The sequence below is a fragment of the Phialemonium atrogriseum genome (genome assembly GCF_030411735.1).
Source record: "Phialemonium atrogriseum strain 8032-3 unplaced genomic scaffold QBC33scaffold_17, whole genome shotgun sequence".
Lineage (NCBI taxonomy): Eukaryota > Fungi > Ascomycota > Sordariomycetes > Cephalothecales > Cephalothecaceae > Phialemonium > Phialemonium atrogriseum.
Genome location: NW_026848154.1, coordinates 287786 through 315757, shown reverse-complemented (window position 1 = coordinate 315757; position 27972 = coordinate 287786). Strand labels below are relative to the sequence as shown.

Genomic DNA, 27972 nt, shown 5'->3' with positions numbered 1-27972 from the left:
CACCCCTCTGACCCCAGCCCCTTGCTGCCTGGTGGCGGTTGCCTCAAATTGATGGCATGCCATGTCGTGAACTTCGAGATCTGGGCTTGACCTTAGCCATTGACCAGCAGGAGATCTGTCTTTCAGCACTAACCATGCCATCGAAATCCAAGTCCAAATCCAAATCCAAATCGCAGCGGGCAGGGCAGACGGAGTTTCGTCGGGTCTGGGACACAGATAGCACCGCGGAGCTCCTTGCTTGGCTGGATTATTGTTGCAAATACGGAATCGATTTCCTGGACACGGTGGTCAACCACCTGCATACCAAAACGGGACGGCGCCGTGACTTGGACCAGGTCAAAAGCAGGCTGCGGCTCAAATGGGACCAATGGGGTTCCGACGAACGCGGCTCAAACTCTCGCGACATGTACCACAAGGGAACGTCGTGTCTGACGCGGATTGACAGTGAGGAAAAGCAACCAATCCTGGAAGCATTCCGCCGACTGGGTGAGCTGGATTTGAGATATCGCCTTCGCAGCACCACTTCCACCACCCGTTCCACCAACCGCTCTCGCTCTCGCACCTTGGCCGCTGTTCAACAAGGCCGTGAGGCATCCCAGTCCCCTCTTTCCAATCTTTCCACCACGCCCTCCCCACCCCCGGTTCCACCCACGCCTTTTGAAAGCGCCTCAGTGTCGTCTAGCCCTGTCAAACAAGAAAAAGGGGAAGTGCCCGATAGTGACGAGTATCCACCATATCCCGACTCGAGTTCATCAGCAGAAGAGGAGGACACTATTACCCCTGAGAGATATATTAGCAGAGACATTGGGGGAAAGCGGCGACGCCTGGGAGACTTGGAAGGCAGGTTCCACGATAAAGCGAACCAACTCGCAGAAAGCACAACGGCAATTTTGGCACACAGGAGCCAACTCTTCACCCTGTCAAACCAATTCTCTGCGATCAGGCAAGAGAATGACCAGTTGCTTCGCAGTATTCGCGCCGCAGAATCGCAACAGGACAAGGCAGCGTTGCTCAGCAAACTTCAGTACGAGAATCTCATCCTCAAGCACAGACTCGCAGCCAGTCAAAGCTACCAAGATGACACGAGAGAGCTCGAGGCGGGGACTCTAGGGCCCACAAAAGCTGAGATCAAAAGAGAGATGATGATCATTGAAGACATCATCAACGATGCCGCATCTTCACTGTGGGGAGTGCATATTCCTTTCCAGGTCGAAAACGTGGACTTCCCGGAGCACTCCCGCGCCTTTGCCGAGTCTCTGATAGCTAGGGTTAGCGGTTGGAACAGCATCGATCAGTTCAGCGTCTACATACAAGATAACGATATCCCCAGGCTAGAAGTCGTCAGGTCTATCGCTTCAGTCGGTATATCTACACTAGTCTTCGAGTCGACGTTTCCCGATTTCCAACTGGTAGAATCTCCGCTCTTGGATCAATACCGCAAGCACCTGCTAATTCGAGGTTGGCGCACCCCCTTTGGGAAATTCCGGGGTTTACCTCCTAATTAATTATAAGTCAGACCACTGACAGAAATTGACAGACGGCCCAAACTCACTTCGAGATCTCGACCTCCTCGCGCATAAATCGCTAATCTCGCACGCCAACTTCATATCCCAAATCATCACCAACAAAGCCAGGGAACTGACAAGTCAGCTGGCCGAGGCACTGTCTCCATTCATCAACCCGAGCACTACCATCCCTCCTGGTGATGGGATGGTAGGTATCACCTCCACCGCCGACCCTTCTTTCGACCTAGAAGGCGCCGAAGACCAGGGAGAGGAAGACATCAGCCCAACAGAGGCTTTCCAAAGCGTCGTCGAAACGGCACTCACAATCCGAGCCAGGATGATCCTCGGTGGGCCCAGAGAGTACGGCCTTGTTTACGTCCCTCCGGGGACGGACTTCAACCCAGAGACAATGAACCAGAACGGGCAAAACCGCGATGACGATAATGACGCCACGCCCAAAAGGGTGGTTCATGTCAGCAAGAAGGATCCCCGCCGTCGTTTGTCGCAGATGTCATCGCATAGACCCCCGACCTCCACCAGCGGTAGCAGCAGCAACGATGGAAACAACAACAGCAACAGCAAAAGTAGTATTCCCGCCAAGAAAGTGAGGCTGTGCCTGTTCCCGGCACTGTATTGTCGCCCGCCTCCGCCGATCGATCCGGCTGGTGGTGGTGCAAATGTCGATGTCGGGGATCTCCTGGTCCAGTGCCGGATATTCACGGAGGGTGACCACGCGGACTTGGGGAGTCTTGGAAACGGCTTTGAATTGATAGCCAAGGCGGTTGTGCTGGTCTAGACTCCATGAAACCTATTTTTTCTACTCTTTTCAGCGTCAAGACGCAAGTTCACCTGGTCTGTTCTTCCGGCATCACCGATTATTTGCTATGTAAGGGCGAGACATACTCAAGGATTGGTGGACTTAGGGTATTCGAATCACATGTGTAAGGGATGAAACGGACTGAGCTGAAGATGGTATTGCAGAAGGAGAAACAGGACTTTGTTTCTTCAGCACTTCATAGAGGAGGACGGAGCTACCATAGGATCAGTCTTATGAGAGTCAATAATTTGATATCATGGCCTTAGGATTCTAGCTTCAGCCTATATATTAATAACTCCAGGCTGTTTCTAGCTAGAGTTTAAGCGCTGCTAATGGCTCCTGTTCCGTCCGCCGAGATTCTGTCCGCCGAGATTCCCTTTGCCGAGGAGGATTCCTCTCGTTAAACTTGACCATGGACAGAGTCAGGAACTGGCAGGGCAACTTCAGGCGAGGTGCCTACATCGAGGATCACTAGGCTTAGCCTAGCTCAGGGGAGCGCAGGTTAAAGCAGCGACATATCATGGTTTCGCCGACAAGCACAGTTCCTAGTGACCAGATTGGGGTCATATTCCTGTTGTGGCCGGCCAAGAACTCAACACAGCCTGTCACACTTATTCCCAACCGATAGCTATGGCACCTTGTCGCCACCTTGGAAACCATACCTTTCTTGCCTTCAAACTTTTTAATAAAATTTCATGGTTCAACAAACTTTCCCCAAATGTAAAGGATACGAGTTTACTTCCAAATCATATTTCCAAACCACATGCCCTGACTTTTATAACCGCGCCGCCTCCCACCCAAGACTGGCACAGCGTAGTCATCCATCACCACCACCAACAAAGACGATTCATACAAACGCCCAACAAACAATAAACTCGCCAAATACAATGTGCTTCGCAAAGCAGATCTCCCTCGCCACGGACGCTGGTCTTACCGAGAGGCGCAATCTTACACACACGCACGAGTTTAATTACTATACCTTACCTAGGTAGAGCGGCCGGAACAATGTGAGTGAGAATTATTCTGCCGAACTTGGAACACCACTTTGCTAATTTCGCCCATGAATCCCGGCAGTGTCGTGAGCTGCTTCCCTTGGACCTGTAAGGCTTCCGTGCCGGCCCACGTGGTAATTAGGCAGTGCATGCCAAGAATAGGCTTGGCTTATTGGTCCTCAGCCGCATGAGTCCAAGGCTGGTAATACTGCGATTGCGCCATCGTTTCAGCAAAACTTCAAACCTCTCTCTCTGATAGAACCGCGAATTTCAAACGACCTAACAGGAAACAGTGCTCGCAGGACTCCGAGTGTCTGCCACCCCTGGCAGCAAGGCGAAATGGGCCACTCGTCATGGCGAGACTTTTTGCCACGCAATGTCGCGCATCGTGCCTGGGAGGTGCTCCGCGTCAATTGGCACCTGGGCTTCACCTCGTTTGGAGGTCCGCCAGTGCACTTCAAAATAGTAAGTAGTAGCGGAGGATAGCTTAGGAGATGCAGTTCATCAGGTCTAATACGTCACGCAGTTGAACGATAAGTTTGTGAAGAAAATGGGATGGATCGACGAGCAGATGGTCAGTCGAATCATTGTAGCATGCTTATGATGCATAATTAATGCCTCATCGGCTTTGAGATTCAAAGACTGAGACCTCCAATAGTTCCAGGAGCTGTTCAGCATCTCCCAGGCACTTTCGGGCCCGGCTAGTACCAAGATGTTGTACTGCATAAACCTTATCCACGGCGGTACATTTGCGGCGTTGCTGAGCCTTTTGATCTGGAGGTAAAATAAGCTTCCGGGTCTTGGACACCCCCCCGCCCCCCTGCCTTTCCGCTATAGCTAACATGACATAATAGCCTTCCGGGTGCCATCGCCATGTACGGGCTCTCCATCGGGGTATCTAACATCGGCGAAACCCTTCCCCGGCCCGCCTACGCCCTCCTGTCCGGCCTTAACGCCGCAACAGTGGGCGTCATTGCCCTGGCAGCTGTGGAGCTGTCCCAAAAGGCCATCACCGATAGGCTGACCCGCATTCTGGTCTTCTTCAGCGCTTCGGCGGGCATGCTCTACAACGCGCTGTGGTATTTCCCGCTGCTGATGGTCATCACGGGGTGTGCGACGACGATATTCGACTACCGCTGGATCCACCGGCCCGTCACCTTTCTACTCAGGAGACGTAGGCTACCCAGGACAGGACACGCCCACGAGGCCGGCAACACGACAGAAGAGCAGCTAACAGACGTCCCCGCCCGGGGCCCCCACGATGACGACACCCCCGCAACCAGCAGCACCCGGAACACAACGGGCTCGACACACGCCTCGGAGCCGACCCTCCCCTTCGCCTCTCCAGCAACCCGCTCGACAGCCGAAGACGAGCCGCGCATAGTGCCCCGCGACCTCCGCCTCTCCATCACCTGGAAAGCCGGCACGGGCATCATCGGCGCCTTCCTCGCCATCTTCGTGACCATCATGGTCCTCCGCAGCACGCTCCACGACCCCCCCTTGCCGTTCCGCCTCTTCGCCAACATGTGCCTGGCCGGCACGATAATCTTCGGCGGCGGCCCCGTGGTGATCCCCCTGCTGCGCGAGTACGTCGTCGCCGAGGGGTGGGTCAGCCCGCGCGACTTCCTCATCGGCCTCGCCGTCGTGCAGGCCCTCCCCGGGCCAAACTTCAACTTCGCCGTGTTCCTCGGCGGCCTGGCCGCGACGGCGGGGTCGGGGTCGGGCGGCGGGGGGGCCGGGGCCGCCGTGGTCGCGTGGCTGGGGATCTTCGGCCCCGGGATGGTGCTGGTGCACGGCACCATGGGGATCTGGACGTCGCTGAGGGGGAGGCGGTGGGTTAGGTCTGTGCTGAGGGGCGTCAATGCCGGGGCGGTTGGGCTGATTTACACGGCTGTGTACCGGATCTGGCAGGTTGGTTACCTCGATGAGGGGTTTGAGTTTGGCCGTAGTCTGGGTGATGACCCCTGGTGGCTGGTCGTGGCGGCGACGAGCTATGTTGGGGGCTGCTGGTTTGGGGTCAAAGCCCCCGTGGCTATTCTTCTTGGAGCGGCGTTGGGCTTGATCAGATACGCTATTGTTTCTGCTTGATATTGCGTTTCTTTTCTGGCGACCGGAAATACCCGCGTAGATATTACACAATCATGGACGGTGAGGCCGTTGACTTGGACGATTAACCTGAACCGAGTCGCGACCTCCTCTCCCTCAGTGTGATATCCGACAGGCTGGCTGGTTAGTGGAATTATAAGTCTGGGTAGAACAGCAAGTGAATGATAATGCAGAAGTCAGGGTCTAAGATACAAGAAAAGAGCCGATAGACTGGCATTACCTTAAAACTCCGGCACCAATACAAGAGACTTCTTGCTGGTAATAGAACATAGTCTGGTGAGAGAACTTCAAGGCTGGGGAATCCGACATATTGGCGTTGACATGAGATGGAATACGCCGTCGTCATTCAGCCTGTGACCCCCATTTCCTCCCCCACCCCCCCCCCCCTCCCTTCGCATATTCATATCCCCAAGAACGCAAGGTTCCCAAGCTCCTGTGGGGTTTTGGCTGCTTTCCAAGCCTTAAGCCCCTTCCCACTACCTGAAGGTTATCGATGGCAGGAAGCGATCATTCCACGACCGTTTGCATTCGAGGTGTTTGGGCGGCGGCGACGGTAGTTGGAATGATGGTGGTGGGAGAGAAAGAGTCGACGGAGGAGAAGAAGGCGGCGATGAGATCGGGCCGAGTGAGGATGGAACCATCACCATTCCGTCGTAATCTGCCTCCGGAGGACTGGAATGGAAAGGGTCCTCAACGTCACTGTATGGTAGCTCCTCTCTAATAGCGGTTTGGCCCTGCGCGCGCAAGAGTATGCTATCTCTTATCGCCAAGAGGGCGGACAAGACTCTCTCTGGCGAAGGTGGTTGACGCGGCTCATCAACTAGATGGCTGGGCGGACTTGGAGCCCCCTGGGGCTGACGGGATGATGGAACCGATGCTCCTGCAGCCTGTGGTGCCTGTGGCAGATTGCTTGACCGTGTTGGTGTATTGGGCGGTTGTCGGAGCTGGGTCGTTGGAGGTAAAGTACTCTGAGGGTCGTTTGGGTTCATGATGGGCTTTCTCTTGACAAGGAAGGAGGCAAGTCGGTCTTGATGGATATGTGGCAGTTGTGGATGATAATACCTTGTCTTGGCTGACTCGCAAAGACGTATTGACAGAGGCAGGAGGAGGATAGGAGGAGGAGAGGTGCCTGGGGCGATATTTATATATTCATACTCAACAGGCAGTGAATAGTAAATTCATATCTCTGATATTCACCTGTGGAACGGTTTGCGGGAATCGTTGCCGGCATTCACTCCCAGCCAGAGGTTGTGATTGAGAGTCTCTGGCAAGAAGGTCGGAGCGACGGTTATATCCCTGATATTGACCGGATCGCTCCCGCCCAGGTGCGTATTCGAAGCATCTGCACGGGCAGCCCTCTCAACAAGCTGGTGTCGATTCTTTTGCGGACAAGCTATCGAAACGCTCCATCATGGATGGAGTCCCTGGGAGAGCGGTGGTGTACCCCGTCACCTACGACCACCTCAGATAAGATGCGACTATTGGGACGCAAAAAGCGAGCAGGATCCAGGACTGGCCGCCCAACTTCACGCCGCAGCAAAACGCCGACCGCCTGTGGGCTTTGCTATTCCCAAGCTTCTGTAAGCATGGCCACTCCCTTGCCAATATATCAGGTAGTCTAACATGAAAATAGACGACGAAAGGTGACTTCGATCCCGATACGAAAACCTGTCATAAATGCCGCCATCACGAGATGAAGTGCAGTTTCACGGATCAGCTACTTCTCAACGAGGGGCTCGGGACTAGAGGTGACATGGAGGGCCTGGGAATTCCTAATATGTTGAAACCAGAGGTCGTTGACTTGGTGCATCCACCATTCCCCGCTGGGAGGCCCAGTTGTTTGAAGAACAGGAACAGATTAGTCCCATCGATGAAACTAGGTAGGTGACTAACGGCAAGTATGGAGATACTACGTACATTCTATCAATAGAACCCACAGCTTGGGCTCCTTCCTCCCTCTCCGAAAAAGACGCTGATGGCATTATATGTGGCTCACAGTGTCAGGAATGTGATTGTCATGTGTATACCTCTGTATTGCTGATGACTGTTGATACAGACAGACGGGAGTTTTCGTCTGCCCGTCCTGATTCCTAGGCCTCTACAAGCCAACTTTATCAATCGCCAGTAACAGCACCAGGTGTATTCTATCTGTACTTTCTTGGTAGAATAGCTGCAATAGTACATGCAATACGACTGACCAGCCACATTAGCTACAAGACTGTCATTGCGTCAAAATCATTTTTGCCCAGCCTGCCCAACCTGACATGTCTTGCATCCTGCCTGTACGGGTCCGTAGTTATTTCTTTTCTCGTCTAGCATTGCCGTGGCGGTGGCTGTTGTGATCGAATTTGCGATTGAGGCGCAGTTATAGTGCTGAAGGAAGTGGGGCTCTACAATTCATCTGGCGCACTGGCTGGCCCTGTCATAAGCGGCATTTTGCAACCTCGTGATAAGGCATACTAGCCACTGAATCTACTCAGTCCCAATGTCGCGAGTTCGAGCCTCGCCAGAGGCTATCTCTTTTTTGTCCATATACCTTGTATTTTTGCCATTTACAACGTGAATAATTTAAATTGACTGTCAGGAGGCAGATTGAATTGTTGGTTTAGATGTATGTGTGTGGTGGTTGATTTTTGTTGGTGTGAAAATCTTGTCAACAGCCAGCTGAACGGCAAGTTATCACGTGATTGCTTCAGTCGCACACTGCTTTTTTACCAGAGCATTGTCAGCGAGGTGCTCCAGGGGCTAAGTAAGATAGGATTGATTAGCAACGATGACGTGAGAGAGCTTTCAAGCAGAATCCACGTCTTCCTCCTCGTTTGCCGCGCCCTAGGAAGTCATTGCGGCTACAACGTAGTACGCGGGCAGCGGACGCCAGGCTTTGGTGCAGCTCGTGGGGGCAATTCGTGGTGACGTCAAGGGCTGTCCTACGTCACGGCCCCCGTTTTCGAGGCGAGCCAACACTGGTGAGGAGCAGTCCATTATCAGCTGCTTCTGTATATCGATCGTGATCCCCAGGACATCTTCATCGAATCTCATTGCTCCAAATCTCCCGCAAAAATAATCAATAACCACTGAACAAGCCTTGATCACCAAAACCAAAATGTCGTCCAACAACAACGCCCACCAGCAACAACCCAACCAACCCGGCCTCATCGGCGGACACGCCGAGTACATCAAAGGCGTAGCCGAAGTGCGCAGCCCCCGCCACCACCACCTCCATCCTGTCCCATCCCATCCAAAGCTAACCACCCCCAAAAAGAGCACCGTAGGCAGTGTCACAGGCTCCCACGCCTGGACGACGTCGGGCGAGCAGGACAAGGCCCACGCACAGGCGTCGTTGCGCGCCGCGACCGAGAACCGCGACCCCGCCGCCAGCGGGTACGGCAAGGCCGAGGAGGTCGCCGGCAGGCTGACGGGGTGCGAGGGCATGAAGAAGGAGGGGGCGGCGAGCAGGAATAAGCGGTCGTCGTAGGTTGGGTGGGTCCGGTGGGTGCATGTATGATATGAGGATGTTGGGTGGGTGGAGAGATAGTGCAGTCAAAAAGGTCAAGGCAGAATTATGTCACAAGGGAACCAAAGGTGTGTGAAGTCTATCGCAGATAATTATTCCTATCTGATCTCTATTGCCCTGCCTCTGGCAGTCTGTATCCTTGCGTGTCTCGCCAGCAAAAGACATCCCGATCACTCGCCACGAGGGTCTCCAGTCCTCTAAGGCAAGCGATCCGACTCAAATGCAATCCACCTAGAGCAGGCCGACGATACATGAGACTCGAGAGATATTAAGGTCATCTCGAGGAAAAATCCCAAGGTAGTAAAATAGGAAAAAGACAGTTGCCAAACCATGCAAACCCCAAGCCGAAAAACGCAACTTTTTGTCTTCATCATGATGAACCGCAAAGCAAGACAAAGGGGAATTAAACAAGGGGAAAAAAAAAGGGATCCATCGTTTAGTCGTCCTCATCACTGAACACCTCCTCGCCGCGCTTCCGGCGAGCCATGCGCTCCTTCTTCTTCTTCCGTGCCTCGGAGCTGGTGAGCTTCGCCTTCTTCTTGGCCGCGACTATCTTGTTGCCCATGGCATCGAACTTGTCCTCCTCGTCGTCACCGTCCTCCTTCAGACGGGGACCGGCACCCTGGCCCTGGACCCAGTTGTGGCCGGAGGGCGTCATCTGGCCGTCCATGACGGCCCAGACCTCCTCGGTGAGATCCTTGGTGAACTCGGCGCTGTGAGTGATGATGATGACACCACCCCCGAACTTCTTGAGAGCCTTCGACAGGGCACCAAGGGAGTCACGATCGAGGTAGTTGGTGGGCTCGTCAAGGACGATCAAGTGAGGGCGCTGCCACGAGCAGGCGGCGAGGACGACCTTGACACGCTGACCACCGGACAGACCACGCATGCGCGAGTGGGAGACCAGCTCGGCGTCGAGGCCGAAGTTGGTGCAGTGCGTCTCAATCTCCTTCCGGACCAGAGGGCGGAACTGACCCGAGGCGAGAGCCTCCTTCATGTCAACCTCGGCGACGAGCTTCTGATGCGAAGTGAGCACCTCGGTACGGGGCAGCCACTCGTTGTCAGCCGACATCATGGGAGTCCAGCGCTCATTCTTCAGGCCGACGTTCTCGCCGAGGGCAAACGAGCACTCGTACTCGTAGCTGTTCTTGAACTTTCTCCGCGAGTGGATGCCGATGATGCGGCGCTCTGAGTCGTTGATCTTGTAGATCTTGTCCATGGCCTTCTCATCGTCCTCGGTGATGATCTTGTTGGCACGGTCCATGGTCTCACGATCCTCGCCGGTCTGGAAACGCCACTGGATGTACTCTGAAGGAGTTTTGTCCAGGTGGTTGTCGATGTGTGCGAAGGCGTGCTGCTTGATGTAGGCGATACGGATGTTCTCGTGCTGGTAGATCTCACCCGAGGTGGGGATCAACTCGCCAGTGAGGACGTTGATGAGAGTCGACTTGCCGGCACCGTTGGGGCCGATGACGGCAATACGGGAACCGAGAGAGCACTGGAAGCTGATGTTCTTGATCTGGGGTGCCGGGGTGCCGGGGTACTGGAAGTTCATCCGGGTGGCCCTCAGGATGGCCTTGGCCTTGGTCTTCACGCCCTCGAGGAAACCGGGCTCGGGGAAGCTGAACTCCATCTCCGAGGCGCCAAGCTCGTAGTAGGACTTGGCAGACGGGCACTTGCGCACAAACTCCTTGAGGTTACCCCTGTAGCGCTTGAGCTTGAAGCGCTCGTAGTGGACAATGTGCTGGCAGACGTTGTCGAGGAAGCCGCTGTCGTGAGAGACGATGATGGAGGTGCAGGGGGAGTTCATGAGATACTCCTCGAGCCACTTCACGTTCTTGACATCGAGATGGTTGGTGGGCTCGTCGAGGAGCAGGATATCGGGGGCCTCGAAGACGGCACGGCACAGCGCCAGCTTCATCTTCCAACCACCGGAGAGGGCGGTGATCTCGCCCTGGGTCATGGCCTCGGTGAAGCCGAACTCGAGGAGGCGCGCCTCGACATCCTCCTTGCTGGTAGTGACACCGGCATCGGCAAGCTTCTTCATGGTCCAGCTGATGGTGGTCATCTCAGTGTCGGCGGCATCGAGGTCGTGCTCAACGAACACGGTCTTGACCTCGCTCTGCTTGGGGAAGCCTTCGACCTGCTCATTGTTGATGGCACGCATGAGGGTCGACTTGCCCGAACCGTTGGGACCGCAGAGACCGTAGCGCTGACCACGCTTGAGGCGGAGGTGGGTCTGGTTGAGCAGGATCTTGGCACCGTAGGCAAGGGAGAAGGTGCAGTTGCAAAGATCCTCGCCCTCCTCGTCATCCTCCTCACCAGCGTCTTCCTCAGCGGCGCCGGGAGAAGCCTTCCTGCGGAGGGCGTCAACGACCGACTGGGAGTCGGCATCACCCACGACGACAGTGACATAGGGCTTGACGTTCTGGGCCCAGGTGGAAGCCTCGGTCTCCTTCTCATCAACGAGCTGGCCAGCAACAGCGGAGATGTACTCCAAGACAGGGGCCATCTTCTCAGCAACAGCGGCATGCTTGCCAGAGAGGACATCCTTGAGGTGGCCAAGGACAACAGCGATGTCGCCATCGTTGCGGGCCTCGGGGATCTTGCCGTCAACGACGTTTCCGACGCGGGCAAGGGTCTCAAGGGCCTGCTTGGTCTTCTCACGAGCCTCGGGGTCAGCCAAGTTGTCGTAGTTCTTCTGGAGACCGGGCATCATCTTGGGCAAGAAGGGGGCGACGATGTTCGGGTCGTCGACAAGCTTGCACATGTTGTCGACGATGACAGCGGCTTTACGCTTGATGGCGGTCTCGCGCTCGCCGAGACCACGGTCAAGCAGGGGAACCATGAGGGCGAGAGTGGGCTCCTGAACCTCGGTGACGAAAGTGGTGGCACCAAGCAGATGGACGGTCTCAGGGACATTCTCTGGCTTGGCGATACACTTGATAAGCTCGGGAATGAAGCGCTCGATATCCCTGTTGACAATCAGGGCGCAGAGCTTCTCCATGGTCTTGTAGGCGCGGTCCTTGACCTCCTTCTTGGTGTCCCACATTGCCTCGGAAATGACGGGGATGAGGTCGGGGACGCGGAAGGCCGTCTGGACGGGACAGTTGCTGACGAGGATATCGAGGAAGTCGAGAGCAGTCATCTTCTCGGGCCATTTCTGGGCATTGCGGAGGGAGTCGATCAGGGCAGGGAGGGTGGCCTTGATGGCGTTGGGGTTGACAGCACCAGCGATGGCAAGGGCCGCAGCGATAGCGGCATTCTTGACAGCGGTGATCTTGTCGCCGGCACCCGCCAAGACATTAGGGAGGAGAGCAACGAGGTACGGCTCGACATGAGCGGAAATCTCGGAATGCTGGGCGATGGCCTGGATAGCATGGAAAGCCTTCTCGCGGACGCTTGCGTCCTTCTTGTTGGCGAGTTGCTTCTTCAGTGCCTCGACGGTTCTAAAATTGGAACATCACATGTCAGCTTCGAAATCCCCGAAATTTTAGTGGGAGACCCAAAAAAAATTTAATGGGCAATTTGCCTGCCGCAAATAGGCTTCGGCTCAATTGCCGCCCGAGGCCAATTTTTTTTTCCCCAAAAAATTTGAGAGCCATGCCGCGCCAACGGAGTTCGCTGTGGCAAAGGTAATGGGCAGTCTGGGGATTGCCACAATTGCTCTGAATGTCCTCGACGCAGCAAACGTAGAGTCGAGACAACGAGCGGTGGGGCAGAAGTGCGGTAGGAGAGCAAGGAAATGATTATTTACCTGGTAGGGGCATCGAGATCCTCAATGCGACCGTTGATGAAGGAAGCAAGAGAGGTCGAGGCCTCCTGGACAGCAGCGGGCTCTTTGGCGATGGTGAGCTTCTGCATCAGCTCGTCGAGAACCTTGACGCTCTTGGCGTTCTCGGCGACTTGGGAATCGGTGATGGCAGGCATTATGATGGATGTGTCGTAAACGGTTCGTTTCGTGTCGTGGTGTATTTTGAAGGTGGAAGAGGTATGTGCCGATGAGGTTGAGGAGTCTATTGCTAGAAAACCGAAATGACAAAGAGCTCTAAATCGGGATCCGGTGTCTATTGAGGATCTATTCGATGATGCGAGTCTATCGGGGTATCTGCGATTCGCGTCGAGACGGAGAGTGAGCCCGCGAGAAAACTTCGATGGAGGGTCGAAGAGATCTTGCTCTATTCGTGGCTCTTCTATTCAGAAGTCGACGAAAAGAAGTAAAGACAGAGTGGAGAGCGTCCTGGGAAGGAACCACCGTCGAACCTGTGGCAGAAATGGAAAAGATGAGGAGACCTGAAGAGGAAAGAGGGAGAATGGGTGTGCGAGGAAGGGAACAGGAGAAGGGTTTTTAAATGGGAGGATGGGTTCCTAGGTGGCTTCGCCTCAAGCAACGACGAAAAAAAAAAGTTTTGGTGGTGGTATCCACCAATTGTTGCCGCAGCTGCGAGCTTTCTCCGATGCTACTGGCTTCAGCTAATCAAAGGTAAATTTAGGGCACGGAAGGGGCGATGCACTAGTACGTACCCGTCACGGTGCTACAAGGCCGATAGAGAACCCCGACTGAAAACTTTTCACTTTTCCATTCGACTGATTGTTTCCACGTCTCCTCGCCAGCTCTCCGTTCAGTTGGTCAAGGCGAAAAACTTGGTCAATTACCCCTCCATGATTGGCCCTAAAGGCGATCCTGACACGACGAATCCCTGCTTATCGCTTTATCAGCGACTAGCCTAGCCTGTTCTGGAATCCCAACAAGGCGGTGAGCCGGAGCGTTATGCAAAAATTTGAGATCCTAGCTCGAAAATTTTTGCCTTGCGCGCAAATAAGGTCTTGGAGTTTGCAATGGTAGTCTAGGTACCTGGCAGGTCCATACTATCACCGCCCCCAACCTTGTACCATGTCCCTTGCCACACTAACACCTGGGATTCTGGAGGTGGGCGGTGGGGTACCAAGCATCCATCCTTGTGATGCAAGGGACAACCTCCAAACTCTCCAAGCACGGTTTAAAAATCACATCCCCTGGCAGCTGCGAGGTGGCGAATGCCAGGGGTTCTAGGATTCTAGATTACCTTACTTACCTGAGCTACTCTACCCCGTGGAAAGCGCATTGCATCAAATCTGAAAACCTTGTCCAGACGGCAAGTGAATTGCGGGGGGCTGCTCGCCCGCCCACTTGGAGTTCTAGGCGTTGGGGCTGATGGGCAAAATACATGCCCCAACCTCGTACATTCCGCATTGCTCCGTTGGCATCCGCCTGCAAGCAAGTTGCCCGTGGTTACGGATTAGGTACCTATTAAGATGAGTCAAGCGGTGAGGCTCCCGGATGCAAATATCCATGGAAGGTATGGATTTAATGAGGCATGAAACCTGGCAATCCGAGACCGTGCCATTCCAAAAATGGCCATCCGATCATCTTTGCTAAACTCTATCGGGCCCATAAAGGAAACTCGCATTCAATTCCAGACAGGAGGTCTGGACAAGATCTACATGATCAGTTTGGTTGAGGCTGCAGAGTACAGCCAGCTCAAGAACCGAGGCTGACCGTTCGCAGCCCCCGTTGCCAGCCGTGCGAGTCAGCAATCAGCATAAACGTCTCCTAGTAAACTGTAATCCTGATCACTGTCTCCGTATCACCCATCGCTTTGCCACCGGTTTTGCTGTCCCGCCCCTTCGACAATTCGATTCTTGGCCCTAAATCCGGGACAATCCTGGAATCGTGGGGTACCTTATCTGAAAGCCCACAGAAAAGAAATTGCAGGGCATCCCTGCTTGGCGGTTGCCCCCGAGAATACGGCACGTGACTTCACCCCACGCGATACCCTTATGCATCATCTTGACTCCACCTGCTCACTCGCCCCTTTCATTACTTTCTTTCCCATGCCGATACGACGGGACTCGCCACTGGGCCGGTTGCCGGCCGAATTCTCGACCGGCCTGCCGGCTTTGCTTCTTCGCCCTTTCACCGGTGCCAGCCGCCCGCTCGCCTATGCCCAATAAAAATAAAGTAGGTGACCTGGAAAGTGTCATGACGATTTGACGGCCGACTCGCCTGGCCTCGATCCCGCGCCTATTCAGCCTTCCGAGTCTCCGCCTTCAACTGGCGGCCATCCCGCGAAGCGCTTCTACCGGTCAACCCGGTCAACCCTCGCAGTGAAACGCGTCGGTACCCTCGGTGGATATGGGCATTCGATGGCAACGGCGAGCCCGCCAACGGGGATACAGACACAGCCCTTGGTGCCGGGCAGCTTCAACCTAGATCTTGCGAACCTGTTCGAGTGCATGAACTCCTCTGTCGAGATGTTCGTCCAACACGAGGAGAGATCAAATAAGATCATGAGCTTGCAATGACTCTCTTCTTTATGCATACCTATCTCTAGAATACACATCCCGTCACACACCATGAAATTATGTCTCCACGTGCTTTCCGGCTCCCATGCTCCCATGCTATATGCCATTACTATTAACCACCTCAAGGCACGGCCTTCAGCTGGTGCACAGCCCTCCAGCTCGGATCATCAACAGGCACCTTGCGGCCCGCATAGCCGCCCTTCCGCGGCACCACAACCGGCGCAACCCCAGCGCCCACGCGCGTCGTCCTCGCCTTCTTGGGCGCCGCGATGCCGCCGTGCGCGCACTTGGCCCCATTGAACGCCGCGTCTGCGGCGGCCCTCCATGCCTCGGACACGTCGCCGACCATGGGCAGGGTCCAGTACAGGCGGCAGTCGGCCTCCTCTGCGACGAACTGGGCCGGCACGCCGTCGTCGACGTTGTCGCGCAGGATCTGGTCGCGCACGTTGACGGCCGCCGCCGTGCTGCGGCGCATCGGCAGGTCCGAGTAGCGCGACAGCGCCGCGCGCTGGGCCGCGTCGCGCGCCGACCCGAGCGCCTTGGTCGCGTAGCTGTAGATGTTGGAGAACTGCAGGACCTGCGCGCCCTTGACGCCCCCGACGCCCTGGATCGGCCCCGCCTTGGGCCGCCCGCCTAGGGCCACAGACTTGACTCCGCCGTGGATGCGGAGCATCTCCGAGGCGAGGGTGCAGGTCGAGGCGCACACGCCGTCGTAGAGCATGACGATGTTCTCGGGTTCGAATGGCTGTGTGAGGTTGGCCAGCGAGCCGTAGCCCGAGATCTCCATGCCCATGCCGAAGGTGTCGTTGACCGTCGTCAGCGGGTCAGTGAGGTTCCAGCGCATAAGCGCCGTGTACGGCGTGTCGCGGTGGATGTGGGGCGTGAACTTGTCCTCGAAGGTCAGGAAGTTCTGGTTTGTCAGGTTCAGGTCGTAGCGGTAGTTGAACCAGCTCTCGTAGTCGTTGATCTGGTTGCGATTGCCGCTGGTGTAGGGGTTGAGATTGGCCACCTCGTCACTAATGAGGTGGGCAATGCTGATGAAAGCGTCGTTGCCCTTCCAGCGACTGAAGCCGTCCTCCTGGACCTGGGGGAACAACTGCCGGTAGAAATCGTATCCTTGCAAGATGTAGCCTCCTCCATTTGCTTGGAAGTCGATGATCAGCTTCGTCTTGCCGGCGGCGACGGCCTGGGCAAAGAAAGATGCACATGTCTCCTGGAACTCGGCCGGCAGCTCGTTCTCGAACGCGAGGAGGGCGATCACGGCCACGTCTTCGAAGCCCTCGCCCGTGAGGTAGTAGCCCGAGACAACACCGTCGTCGGTGATGATGACGGGCTTGGGGTAGCCGGGCACGGTCACACCTTCGCCAGCTGCGGCGATCTCGGCAGTGGCACCCTCGACACTCGCCTTCTTGGGATTGCAGAACTTGGAGTAGAAAGAACTGCCGTCAACAACGCCGCTCATGTCCGTTTTCACGGCCGCCTTGTTCTCCAGCGTGAGGACGGTCCCGTTCTCAAACGTGAAGGTGGTGCTAGGGCCCTGGTAAATATACCGGATCCGACCACCATCCGAGAAGTACCCTTTGGAACCTGTGCTGGCGAAGTTTGCCTTCTCGAAGAACATGGAGTTGTACGCCGAGTCGACATCCTGGTTGTATGTCGCCGTGTTGATGGTGTCTTCGATGTACTTGGCGGCGTCGACGCCGTTGATCAGCTTGACGACGGATGCCTTGTCCGGCGCAGATATGACGTCCTCTAAATCGCGGTTAGTTTCTGGCTGGGGTACCTAGGTTCACAGCGGAGCCCGCTTCGTTCAGCACGTACCGTAGACCTTGATCACCGGCAAGGATTTGCCATCCTCGCTGATGGAAACCAGAGACCGCTGGCGCCTCCACTCGAACACGCGAGTCAGGGCATCCGGGTAGAAGACGAAATGGCCGTCGTGTCCTGGTCCGAAGACAGTCACGTACAGGTCCAGCTGGAAGGCATACTCGCTGGCATATTTGTCGGCCTCGAGGTTTGACTTGACCTTGGCCAGAGCAGCAAAAATGTCATAGCCCGGGTAGAAGTAGTCCGCGGGGGGGTTCGCCTTGTAGGGGGCATCACTCTGCCACTCCAGGTATGGCTCGATGGACTCGACAAGTGCAATGGCGCCAGCCTTGTCCAGCGGAATCGAGTTAAGGCACTCATGTGCGAGCTCTGCAGCCACGGTGGGAGTAGCTGGGTCTCTATGTCAGCCTCTGGGGCGATTGAAGGATTGGTCGATCTGAGCCGGGACGGACGAAGACTTACGAGTGGCAGAGATTTGTGCTGCCCATGAGCTGCTGACCAAGGCGCACGCTGCCGCCGTTGGCCCCGTGGTAGGTGTGGTCACCGGTGTAGTGGACGCGGGTTCGACACACGAGCAAGCACTTGAGATGCGGTAATACAGGTCCCCATTCTGGTTATCCTTGCAGTTGTTGGCGGCGTAGGACGGGATGGCGGTGGCCGCGACCGAGGCCGTGGTAAAGGTCGCACAGAAGGACTGGGCACTGGCAAGGCGCCCAGGAGTCTGCGTCGCCCGGAGGGCTCTCAGGCAGTTGTCGGCCGCGCAGTCGGCAGCGGCGAGCTCTGCGGCCCCAGCAAGGAGCGCCGAGGTCGCAAGGATGCTGCTCCGCATCTTCGTGTCAAGCTATGCTGCCGCAGCGATCTTGAACAGCGTTCACAATGGATCGTGCTTTGGGATGGCGTCGAGATCGAGACCAATTGCTACAGATAACAACCTAGAGCGCTCAATCGGTGGACGTAACCATGGGGAGAGAGTTAGCTATTTATTCATTTTGACTCGCCGAATGCATGGCATCTGCGGTCGGCAGGAAGCAGTTCCCGCTTCCCACTTCCATCCCAAGTTCCAGGTTCCACGTTTCCACCTTCCACTTTCTCCTGGAGCGTCCATGAGGGCGATAAGCTTTCTCGTCTTGCGCGGGTCCCTGCGGCGAAGACGCACCGCAACACCTCCTCCTCCCATGCGACCATGGTAGCATCGTGAGGACACCGGCGCGGGGAAAGGCAGGGACTACAGGAGCTACGATGGAGTTATTTGCTTGTGCGTCCTTCGAGCTTCCTTTCCGAGATGCAGAGCATACAAAAGGTTCGCCTGGGACGGGCTACTGGGACTGTTCCGTGGATCCTTCGTCGCCAAGAGAAGTCGAAGGCCAGGAGTTTTATTTTGATGATCCCGACCACCTACTGGATGGGGAAGGTGCACTCCCCGCTAGGGTCCCCCCCACCTATGCAAGGGTCCGGGCTCCGTGCCCCGGAAATTGGGTGGTTTGTTGGATTGCCCTTTCCTGGCCAAGCCCGCCGCATTCTGGGCAGCGGCCAAACAAGCTCTCTGCCAAGTGCGATCATCAAGAGGCGTCCCGGCTCAGCTCACAGGAAGACTCAACCTCGCTGCTGAGCGCTGCCATCTTCCAGTGTCAACAGTGACACTGCTCGGAACTGGCCTGCTTTGGGCTGTTCCTGCGGGCACACAGCATTGAGCAGTGCAGTGCAGGTACGAAGAGCTATTCTCCACTTCCAACGACGACGGAGGCATGCCAAGCAACGAAGTCGTGGCCCCCAATTTCATTCTTTGATCACGCCCCGGAACTTCTCACCCGCCAACACCAACGACATTTGCCGTTACCAGCGAGAGAGACACTCTCGGGTGGAAACCTCCCATCACCCATTGTACCCCGTGGTCCCCTAATAGGTGGATTATCTGTTTCTGGAGGAGTCAAAGGCCGCCCCCCTCCGGCCTCCGCAACCTATCCCTTTCCGGTCCTGTTCTTCTGTTCAGTTTATCCGCTCTCAATCATCACTGCCTTCGAAATATCGATTTCTTTGTCGAGCTGCCATATCCATTGGCAGGTGGGCTGCTGAAAACGATGGAAGCCAAAACATGCCATAGACCTTACCACTGCTTCGGTTCTCATCCCCAGAGTCATTGAGCGCAATGACATCGAAGACGGCCGTCCTCTCAGGGAGACAGAAGAAGACAGACTGATTGCTTGTAGGCATTATTTAGGAGTCAGCCTAGCATGAGACTGTTGCGGGCGACTAAACTACAATGTTCTCCTCACCTTCTTCTTTGTCCTGCTCTCGAGATCAAAGGCAGCGGAAATTCCAGAAATAGCTTTCTCCAGGCATTCTTTTTCCAGCGTTGACATGCTGCTTCCGCAAACGGAAACATTCTCACACTTTCGTATTCCCTCAGTTGGTCTTTGTTGAAGCCCAGTAATGCCAGCATTGCCTCCATGGCATCTATCTCCCCTTCTCTCTATCCGGCCCAACTCGACGTTTATTTCCACAGGTATATTATTTACTTACACTATCGTCCAAGTCGACCCGAGCTCTCCCATGACCCATCTCTGGCCGACAATTGATCTATTGAGAAAACATGAGCGCACCCGTAGCTGCCCTTGGGGAGCCTGCCCAGCAGTCCGAGGCCAAGGCCAGGTCAGGGTCCGAGTCGTCTGAATTGTCGTGGTCGACCACGGACAGCGAGACAGACACTGACGTGGCCGACTGGAAGCAAGTCCCCTTCAGCTTCCTGCTCACCGATAATTTGATATTGGCGCTGAGGGCGCAGAAGAAGCTCACCCTGCCCAAAGAACTGCCTCCGCTGAGCCCTCGCGCTCCCTCGAAACTGAGCCTCTGGGGACATTTCAAATTCGTTGAGTACATCCCGCCTTGGACACACCCGGACTGGAAAGATGACTCCATTAAGGGGAAAGACGGAGTGGCGGAGAAGAGACTCGATACCGATTACGGGGTGAGACGTCGACCTGCCCTGCTTCCGAAGGACGACCTGAAGAATCCCAGCCCTTACGCTCGGCGTTGGGGCATATACCCTGGTCGGAATGATGGTCGGTCGAGGTTATCTCCGACGGGTTCCACGACCAGACGCATCGGATTGCCGGAACCACTGGGGACGGAGGACAACCAACTGAAGTACTTTCTAACTGGGGAAGACTTGGCGAGGGAACTCGAGACGGAGGCCAGCAAGTTCGGAGTGCCAGTGATGGAATATCTGGCCGCCCTAAGATCAACCCCGATGCCGGCTGAGGACGGGTCTGCCCTGGGTGAGCTGTACAGCATGACCGAGGACGACAAGGACTTGCAGCGGATAACTTTCTATGACATGACAACCGATGAGGTGGCTGACCAACTGCCCCTGGTACCTCTTCTTGACTTGTTTGCTGACTTTGCTTCCCAAGAAAGTTGCCTATGGGATCCATACTGTCGAAGAGCTTGACTTTGTGCAGTTCGATATTGCTGGACCCCTGCATAGGTGAGCCTGTTGCCTTCAGCAGCTCCTTTTTCTATTCTTTTCTTCCTTCATGTCTTCTCTTGGCTAACATGATGGGTGTAGTCTCGTGTCGAGGCAGAGGTGGATGTCTACTGTCGACCGTGGCAGCACGAAGACCGAGCCTAGGTACCTCTACAATTTATTCGGTCGGCGAGGAGAGTACAGTGCCGTGGGTGCCCCCCTTTTCCCTAGCCCTCCGCTGGAAATTTTAAAATGACATTCTGACCCGTCACCCAAACCAGGACGATGAGCTTATCTGGATGGCTCTCCAGCCGGCTCTGCAGATCGTCACCCATGTCCTAAACACAAACCATCCGTTCTGGATTACCGTCATGGACGTGTTCCAGAGGGAGAAAATCAGCCACAGACGGAACCCGTTCGGCTCCTCAGGCCCGAAGCTGGTTTCTGTTTGGGAGTATCTCAAAAAGCCCGCGATGCCGGCTGAGGGCCAGACGTTGCAAGACGCCGGTTTCGACCTCAGCCGGGCGGCGGCGGAATATATGATGGAGCGCGTCGAAATAACCATTGGCAGCGCGTATCGGACCACCGGCAGCGGAGCCGTAGATCAGATTTGGGGCGCTACCACCATGATGAACGACACCGATGCGGCGATGAGGACGATTTTAATTGAGATTTGCGCCGAATCGATTTGGCCCTTGCTTGTTCCCACCTTCACTCAGGCCGAGAAAGCGGCCATTTCTTTCACGGTGGCATCGACACTTCTCCATGAGCTTGCTGTAAGCCCGTCCCCTTCCATCTTGACATGATCCGTCGTTTTGACAGACTTGAATGCAGCACGCGACCCACATGGCAATCAGGTGTTTGGTCGTGGATCCATTGAATGAGTACAGGGACGTTGCCCAGTTGGAAGACCTGGACATGCAAGTTCTGGCGGCCCTTGACAACGTGGGCAGGGAACTCCTGGGCGATGTTACGGCGGAGCCGTACTGGGAGGACGAACCACGGGATGAACTTGGATATGCTTTTGAGAATCAGGTCAGTCACCACCAGCATTGCGCTTCCCCTGGGCCGGCCTCGTCAAGACTCCATCTCACAAGCAGGCGCAATAGCTATGGGGCGGCGTGATTGTGAACCTCACCGAGCGAACCAACAGAAGTTTCGAGTTCATTAATCTCGAGGTTGGGCTCGAGACATGGCCTGGCGCCCGGGCGGACCCGCACAGTCTAGGGGGGAGAGTTCTCGTCAAGCCGCCATTGCCCGTGGACTCGATGGTCACTCCTCTACCCGTACAATCTTGGTCGAAACTGTTCACCAAGCACTTCTGGGAGCACAACTACAGGAAATACGGTCACCGAGCACTGAAACTGGTCCCGGACAAGCCAGTGCCGACCGTGCTCAACCGCCACTACAAGCGCCTGAGGGACTTCAAGCGCATCTTCGGCAAGGGTGAAGGGCACTGGCTGTACTATGCACTGACGAAGCTCCAGTTGGTGGGCAGGGGAACCATCCACACGTATCTGCGCGAGCTTGTCAACGACAGGATCGAGCACATCTGGGTCAGGAAACGCTGGCATCACGATTGCCGGCTGTGGTCGTACCGCAACAAGAAGCTCTCCAAGCTGTTCGACGCAGCCGAAGACTGGTCGAGGGAGCTGGCGAAGCACTTCAAGCTAATAAACGAGTCCGTCATGGACAAGACCAAGTCGGTCATGGACTACAACAACCGGGTCATGGGCGCCATGATTGCCGGGGTCGCTGGCGTTGGACAGATGCTGGATATGGCGACCTACACCAACATGCTCCTCCAGCAGCTGGACGCGGACTTCAACAAGCTGATCGCCGCCTACGAAGCCGTCCACCAGCACCTCCTCGTGGAGCTACAGCACATCCAAAGCCTCGTTGTCGACTACGTCCAGCAGAAGCCAGAGGACAGGCAGACACTCTACGACCGATACGGCATCTATTTCTATGAGCAGATCCGAGACACATTCGAGGATACCCTGGGGGATGCACTCGGCCACCTTGACCGTCTGGCACAGCTCTTTAGCAACGCTGGCAGTCTTACGCCACAAATCGAAGCCGACATCAAAAGGGTACGCACCAGCCTGCAGATCGACAAGAACCACTTCGCCCAGACCAAGGTCTACCTGCAGAGGGACTATATCCAACGCGTCGACGAAGGGTGGCGGGGTAGGTTCGCAACTGTGCCGTCGGGCCGCTACCATCGGCGCACCAAGGCGATGGAGAAGCTCGCGATCCAGGAGATGACGCAGTGCGAGGAGCCCGTCCAGAAAGTCATCGAGATGTTCGGCAGGATCCTCAACAAGCATACGGACTTGTTCAACACCGTGAACAAAAATCAGGAAGACGCGCTGACTGCCAGCCTACAGAAGACGCTGCAGGCGAGCCGCGAGAGGCGTGTCAAGGCCGCCGGCTCCCCCGTGTGGGCCGCCCTCAACGAGGCCCTCGGCGTGCCCAAGGACAACGGCATGAGATTTGCCAAGCCGGTCTACCCGAATCTTACGGATCCAGTTGCGATGAATGTCGACACACCGCCTTGGACCCCTGGTAAGTTTTGGATTTTTGCTGCTTTCCCCCTCTCCCTCATCCTCTCCGGCCCCGTTTCTCTCCAGTCTGTACCAATACAAAACCGGGCTCTGGCTGACAAAATCACCCATTCCACAGCAGTGACAGCCGCCACGACACGGACCTCGACGCCCCAGCACCCCTTCGCCCGCACCGTCGCCTTCGGGGTCCCCAACAAGCCCGTCCCCAGCCCACCGGGCACGCCCCCGAGCGGCGCCGCCTCCAAGACCTTCACGCAGTACGCCGGCGCGTCGAGCCCCTTCCCGGTGCAGTGGCCGGGCGGCACCTCGGTCTTCGCCACCAACCCCTCGACCGCCCTGCCGCCGCCGCCGACCAGCGCGCCGCGCGTCGGCCTGGGGGGCGCGCCGGTCCCGCCGGGCTGGAAGCCCTTCGGGGACCCGTACAGCGTCACGGCCACCATCTCCGAGGACCTCCATGGCGCCGCCCTGGATATACCCCATGTCGACCGGCTGTTTGGCGCCGAGGCGTTTATGCGGGAGAGGGCGAGGAATATGGAGGCTGGGAGGGGGGCGGGATCGTCGGGTGGGGCGGCGGGTACGGGGTCGGGGTCGGGGACGGGGGGAGGGTCGGCGGGGCCGGCTACGGGTGGGGGGTTTAATCGTGCTTTTCCGAGTGGGACGGGGGACTTCTAGGTTTTGGTTTGGGTTTGGTTCTGTGTTATTTGGTTCGTGTGGTTTGGGCTGCTGTGCGTTTTGGACGTGGCGAGGAGATTGGTTGAGGGAATGGGCTATGTAGGGTTGCGACATTTTGACTTTTGTCCTTGTTGTATGTCATGCTCGTTGGGTTTTGTATTCGCAGAGTCGTGAATTGAAGTTTTTCTCTTTACTTCTTGTGAACTGCTGCAAGTAAGCTTCGCCGTGACCTTGGTTGGGCGTCGGTGACGTGGGAAAGACAGACCTTAGTTGATGCTCCTGTGACGGTACAGTGTCTTGTTTCTTGTTGCCCTTTGGTGGGGTTACAAGTGAACCCCCTGGATGACCTGAGTAGCATGTCCATCTTCACAGCGCAGCTGAAACGTCTTTCTCAATAAGTGTAGATGTTTTTCAGTAGCGACTGATATTCAGAGACCCAGGGATACATTGGCTCGAACTCAGGGGCTGGTGAATCTAATGCTGTATGATGACGTCCAAGGAATGGATTCACAGCTGCTCTCTGTTCTCTTTATCGATTCCTGTATAGAGCCACTACCCCTGATCCGGGATATAAAGGCTACCCGCAGCACTTTCTGCCCTGCGGTTCGAGTGGGAGGAACACCCTCCATCTTCCTCTGCACAATAACACCAACCATTGTTCTTGCCTCTGCATTTCCAACCTATCCAATCTTCAAACAAACCTAGAGCCATGCCTTGGAAGTGGTCCGCCCTGACAAGCCTGTTGGCTGCAGCCTTGCTTTGCATCGGCGCCCAGGCAGCAGAATCGTCCTCGAAGGCCGCAACGGGTGCTTATTGCCAAATCAAAATTACGACCCTGTCCGTATGCCTGGGTCAATCCTATCCTACAGGGCACGCTGCTACTCCCTCCACCTCCTGTGCTCACTCTGCTGTGGCCACCTCGAGCTCGACCTCTTCCCATTCCAGCCATTCGACGTCGGGTTCTGGTTCCTTGACAACGAGATCCGCTCATTCGTCGTCAACTTCCAGCCATTCGTCGTCGACTTCCGGCCATTCGGCATCAAGTTCCAGCCATTCGGCATCAAGTTCCAGCCATTCGGCATCAAGTTCCAGCCATTCGGCATCAAGTTCCAGCCATTCGACGTCGGGTTCTGGTTCCTTGAAGACGAGTTCCACCCATTCGACGTCAAGTTCCAGCCATTCGATCTCGAATTCGGCTCCTCCGGCGGGGAGCTCCTCCTCCCCGGTTTCGGGCGGTTCTTATTTCTCGACTCGTCCGATGGCGACGACGACGATTATGGAGACGGTATTCGTGACTACTACGGCCACCACAAGTTCCATTAACAGCAAGAGATGCTCGAAATCGGGCACCAGTTCGGCTTCGACGCATTCGAGCCTTGCTGCCCGTTGATATTGGGCGAGGGTGGGACAGACATGCGCCCTGCAAATATCGTCCCTAGCATGGAAAAAGGTTCTGCTAGGCTGTTGATTAAGGGAACTTCGGGCGCTATTTTCGTATTCGGTGTAGCGATTAAATTTCCCCTCTTGCCTCTTTCTCCCTTCTGCTTTTTTTTAATCTTGCGGATACTCCCCAGATCCTCGGCGTGATGGAAATGGCAGCCAGCTTTCCAACCCCTATCAGAGATAGCCACTGTTGATAGACTTTACACTAACAAATCCGATTTTGGGCAACCAGCGAAGGAGTCTTCCTTTTTCATTGCCAACATTACAATCCTAGAGTAGAATTGCATCAAGCTGAATGAAGATCCTCTCCGCTGCCCTTGTACGCGGCCCAAATACTCGCTAATTACAATCAGTAGGATGCTCCTCAGTACTGTGGGGATCGTGAGAAGAGGGTGGGAAACGGGCAAGTTATGATGATCGTGGATCGGAAAGTCGTCGATATTGCACCATTCGATTGAACTCAGACAAGCCTGTGGTCCAACGCGTAGACAGCCAACGGGCCTGCGTTTGGTTGTCTAAGGTCGGAGTACCACTAATTATCTCGTGTTCAGCCTCGGTTAAAAGCGCCTGCTTGGGGGGCTGGCGATGTTGGGGTCATGTCGAACTAGGAATCCTGTATGCTGGAGCGGCTGACTGGCTCTTTCTTGAATTTCAATGCCATAACTTGTCGAGTCACCCTTAGACATCCGTCTGTTTAAACTGAAATTACGGACATATCAACCTCCACGGTATTCTTATCGCCGGACCGAGACCCAAACCGATTTTAACCATTCAACCTATATTCTGCTGTCTGAATCTGGAATGCCGTGCGAAGGTAGTCTCCAAATGGATGGGCCTAGCGACTGGCACGGTTGCACCGCCCCCCTTTCGCCAATAGTTTCCCGCTCGACTAATCACGATGTCGAGCTTGCGCCACAAACAGATCAAGAGTTCAGCTGACTAGGTACGGACTAGATTTGTCAATGCGTTATTTCAGCTGCTCCTATGTCCCGACGATGAGGGCAGTTTGCGCTTTCAAACCTTCACCTTTCATCCTCCAACTTTCTCCGGCCGATCATGAAGACTTCTCTACTGGTTGTGGCGGCGATGGCGGCTCTTGGCAGCGCCGACCTCATCCTTCACCCTGCCAAGCGATCAATTGCTGCCCGCGGCCTGTCGTCCTGGGGAGGGTTCGCCCTCCAGGCAAACCCCTGCCCATCTGGGACTTCCACCTGCCAGACCGACAGCTGTTGCCCAGATGGCTACACTTGCAACAGCAAGAGTAATACTCCAATGTGTTGCCCCAGCAGTAGGCTACTTACTCCCGCCATTGAGGCGCTTCCGCGATCCACGCCCTTTGGCGGCTAACTCGATCGCCAAACAACAGGTGCTGACTGCTCCGTGACCGTCAATGCTCTGCCTGCTTGCGCCGATAATTCGTGGGATTTATACACGTTTGCACAATTCTTCTGCTGTGCGCCAGACATGGTGGGCACATGGACTGGCGCCTCCGGAATACAATGCTTTTCGAGGGATCTCCCCATACCCGAGAGCATATCATTGACTATGGTACGTGCCTCATTCTAGCCCTGATTACGGCGCAACCGGGACGCTGATATAGGAGTAGGTTAGCCAAGTAACCGGAACTGGGGTCGGAGCTGGCGCTGTCGGTGCCACTGGCAGCATTACCTCGGCGAAGACCACCCCAGGTGGCAGCCAGGCGACCGGTACTGGAGGGAGTGGTTCGGGAAGTGGCTCGGGAACCTCATCCTCGGATTCAAGGACAGGGTCAGTCCCACCAGGAACTCAAACATCTCAAACATCCCGGTCGTCTGAGCCAGGAAGTACTGGATCACCCGTGTCTAATGGATCAACTGGCAGCTCTTCATCGCATGGCCTCTCCCAAGCCGCCACCATCGCCATAGCCGTTCTTGCTACCGCTGTGGGGATGTTGCTCATCTTCATCATCTGGCGGTGCTGCAAGAGGCAAAGTAAGCCACAGGGGCATATGCCGCAGGTACAGGAGCATCGGCCGCAGCCGCAGACGCAGGCTCAGACGCAGCAGTATTATCCCGTGTCTCCCAATCCGCCACCATCGGAGCGCGCCGAAGGGACTCACTCTATTCCGCCCCCTTATAGAAGCCCACCTCCTCAGGCACGAGAGGTATCTGGGGCAACAGCTTTTCATACCGGGCCCGTCCATGAGACTGAGGCGGTTCACCGCATCGAGCTAGAAGGCAATGTCCGAAAGTAAAGCTTGGTTTGGCGGGAATGGTTGTATTGATTCCGGTTGATACGTGTAGTTATATTTTTTACATGTTTTGAGAGAACTCTTATACTAGCTTCTATAGACTTGACCAATCCTTCTTTTTGATATTTGCTGTCTTCCTTGTGAAGCTTAGATTCAGTCACTCACCCTACTTACAGGTCTTCTCTCATAATCTTCTCTCATTAAACCCTTCTGATAGCTAGTCTCAAGAGTGTACTAGATTCTGACGTCTTTTTGAAGGATGCCAAGCGACGGCCCCCAAGCAACCCGTGACGAGGGGATGAACGTAAAGTGCTTGCTTGCATCATATTGTCGTTTTCTGACGTTTCTTTGCCAACCCAACACGTGGGTACCTTGGCAATGCAGTTTTGTAGACTCGACGTACGGATAGCCTCGAGAATGGTTAGTGTACGGCTTGGTTGACAAACTAAGGGTTTGTATGGGTCGTAGGTCGTAACCATGGCCCTCTCACA

The 27972-nt window shown here is 55.6% G+C and overlaps 8 protein-coding genes across 8 annotated transcripts; 6 read left to right on the top strand and 2 right to left on the bottom strand.

The window, feature by feature from the left end:
- Positions 1–13: 13 nt before the first annotated feature.
- Positions 14–2595, top strand: QBC33DRAFT_542865 (uncharacterized protein). Its single transcript, XM_060428316.1, has 2 exons — positions 14–1458; positions 1538–2595. Exons 1-2 carry the CDS (start codon positions 57–59, stop codon positions 2299–2301), a joined length of 2166 nt encoding a protein of 721 aa, XP_060282125.1. The 5' UTR covers positions 14–56; the 3' UTR covers positions 2302–2595.
- An 852-nt stretch (positions 2596–3447) lies between these two features.
- On the top strand, positions 3448–5688 carry QBC33DRAFT_474762 (putative transporter YwrB). Its single transcript, XM_060425233.1, has 4 exons — positions 3448–3779; positions 3841–3888; positions 3973–4094; positions 4169–5688. The coding sequence occupies exons 1-4, from the start codon at positions 3654–3656 to the stop codon at positions 5400–5402; spliced, it is 1530 nt and encodes a 509-aa protein (XP_060282124.1). The 5' UTR covers positions 3448–3653; the 3' UTR covers positions 5403–5688.
- Positions 5689–8523: 2835 nt separating this feature from the next.
- Positions 8524–8895, top strand: QBC33DRAFT_560347 (uncharacterized protein; the record flags this gene model as incomplete). The annotated part of the gene is made up of 2 exons (XM_060430052.1): positions 8524–8613; positions 8683–8895. The coding sequence occupies 2 exons, from the start codon at positions 8524–8526 to the stop codon at positions 8893–8895; spliced, it is 303 nt and encodes a 100-aa protein (XP_060282123.1).
- A 112-nt stretch (positions 8896–9007) lies between these two features.
- QBC33DRAFT_542856 (armadillo-type protein) lies at positions 9008–13241 on the bottom strand. The gene is made up of 2 exons (XM_060428315.1): positions 12692–13241; positions 9008–12383 (listed from the first exon to the last, which is right to left on the bottom strand). Exons 1-2 carry the CDS (start codon positions 12862–12864, stop codon positions 9371–9373), a joined length of 3186 nt encoding a protein of 1061 aa, XP_060282122.1. The 5' UTR covers positions 12865–13241; the 3' UTR covers positions 9008–9370.
- A 1749-nt stretch (positions 13242–14990) lies between these two features.
- On the bottom strand, positions 14991–18432 carry QBC33DRAFT_589780 (uncharacterized protein). The gene is made up of 3 exons (XM_060431591.1): positions 17569–18432; positions 17101–17496; positions 14991–17031 (listed from the first exon to the last, which is right to left on the bottom strand). The coding sequence occupies exons 1-3, from the start codon at positions 17933–17935 to the stop codon at positions 15401–15403; spliced, it is 2394 nt and encodes a 797-aa protein (XP_060282121.1). The 5' UTR covers positions 17936–18432; the 3' UTR covers positions 14991–15400.
- A 1039-nt stretch (positions 18433–19471) lies between these two features.
- Positions 19472–23989, top strand: QBC33DRAFT_589770 (uncharacterized protein). The gene is made up of 7 exons (XM_060431590.1): positions 19472–20455; positions 20517–20590; positions 20672–20777; positions 20851–21345; positions 21404–21604; positions 21679–23137; positions 23255–23989. The coding sequence occupies exons 1-7, from the start codon at positions 19697–19699 to the stop codon at positions 23806–23808; spliced, it is 3648 nt and encodes a 1215-aa protein (XP_060282120.1). The 5' UTR covers positions 19472–19696; the 3' UTR covers positions 23809–23989.
- A 662-nt stretch (positions 23990–24651) lies between these two features.
- QBC33DRAFT_560343 (uncharacterized protein) lies at positions 24652–25131 on the top strand (the record flags this gene model as incomplete). Its single annotated transcript, XM_060430051.1, has 1 exon — positions 24652–25131. One exon carries the CDS (start codon positions 24652–24654, stop codon positions 25129–25131), a length of 480 nt encoding a protein of 159 aa, XP_060282119.1.
- A 1118-nt stretch (positions 25132–26249) lies between these two features.
- QBC33DRAFT_542847 (uncharacterized protein) lies at positions 26250–27587 on the top strand. Its single transcript, XM_060428314.1, has 4 exons — positions 26250–26539; positions 26618–26799; positions 26858–27018; positions 27112–27587. The coding sequence occupies exons 1-4, from the start codon at positions 26308–26310 to the stop codon at positions 27482–27484; spliced, it is 948 nt and encodes a 315-aa protein (XP_060282118.1). The 5' UTR covers positions 26250–26307; the 3' UTR covers positions 27485–27587.
- Positions 27588–27972: the final 385 nt, after the last annotated feature.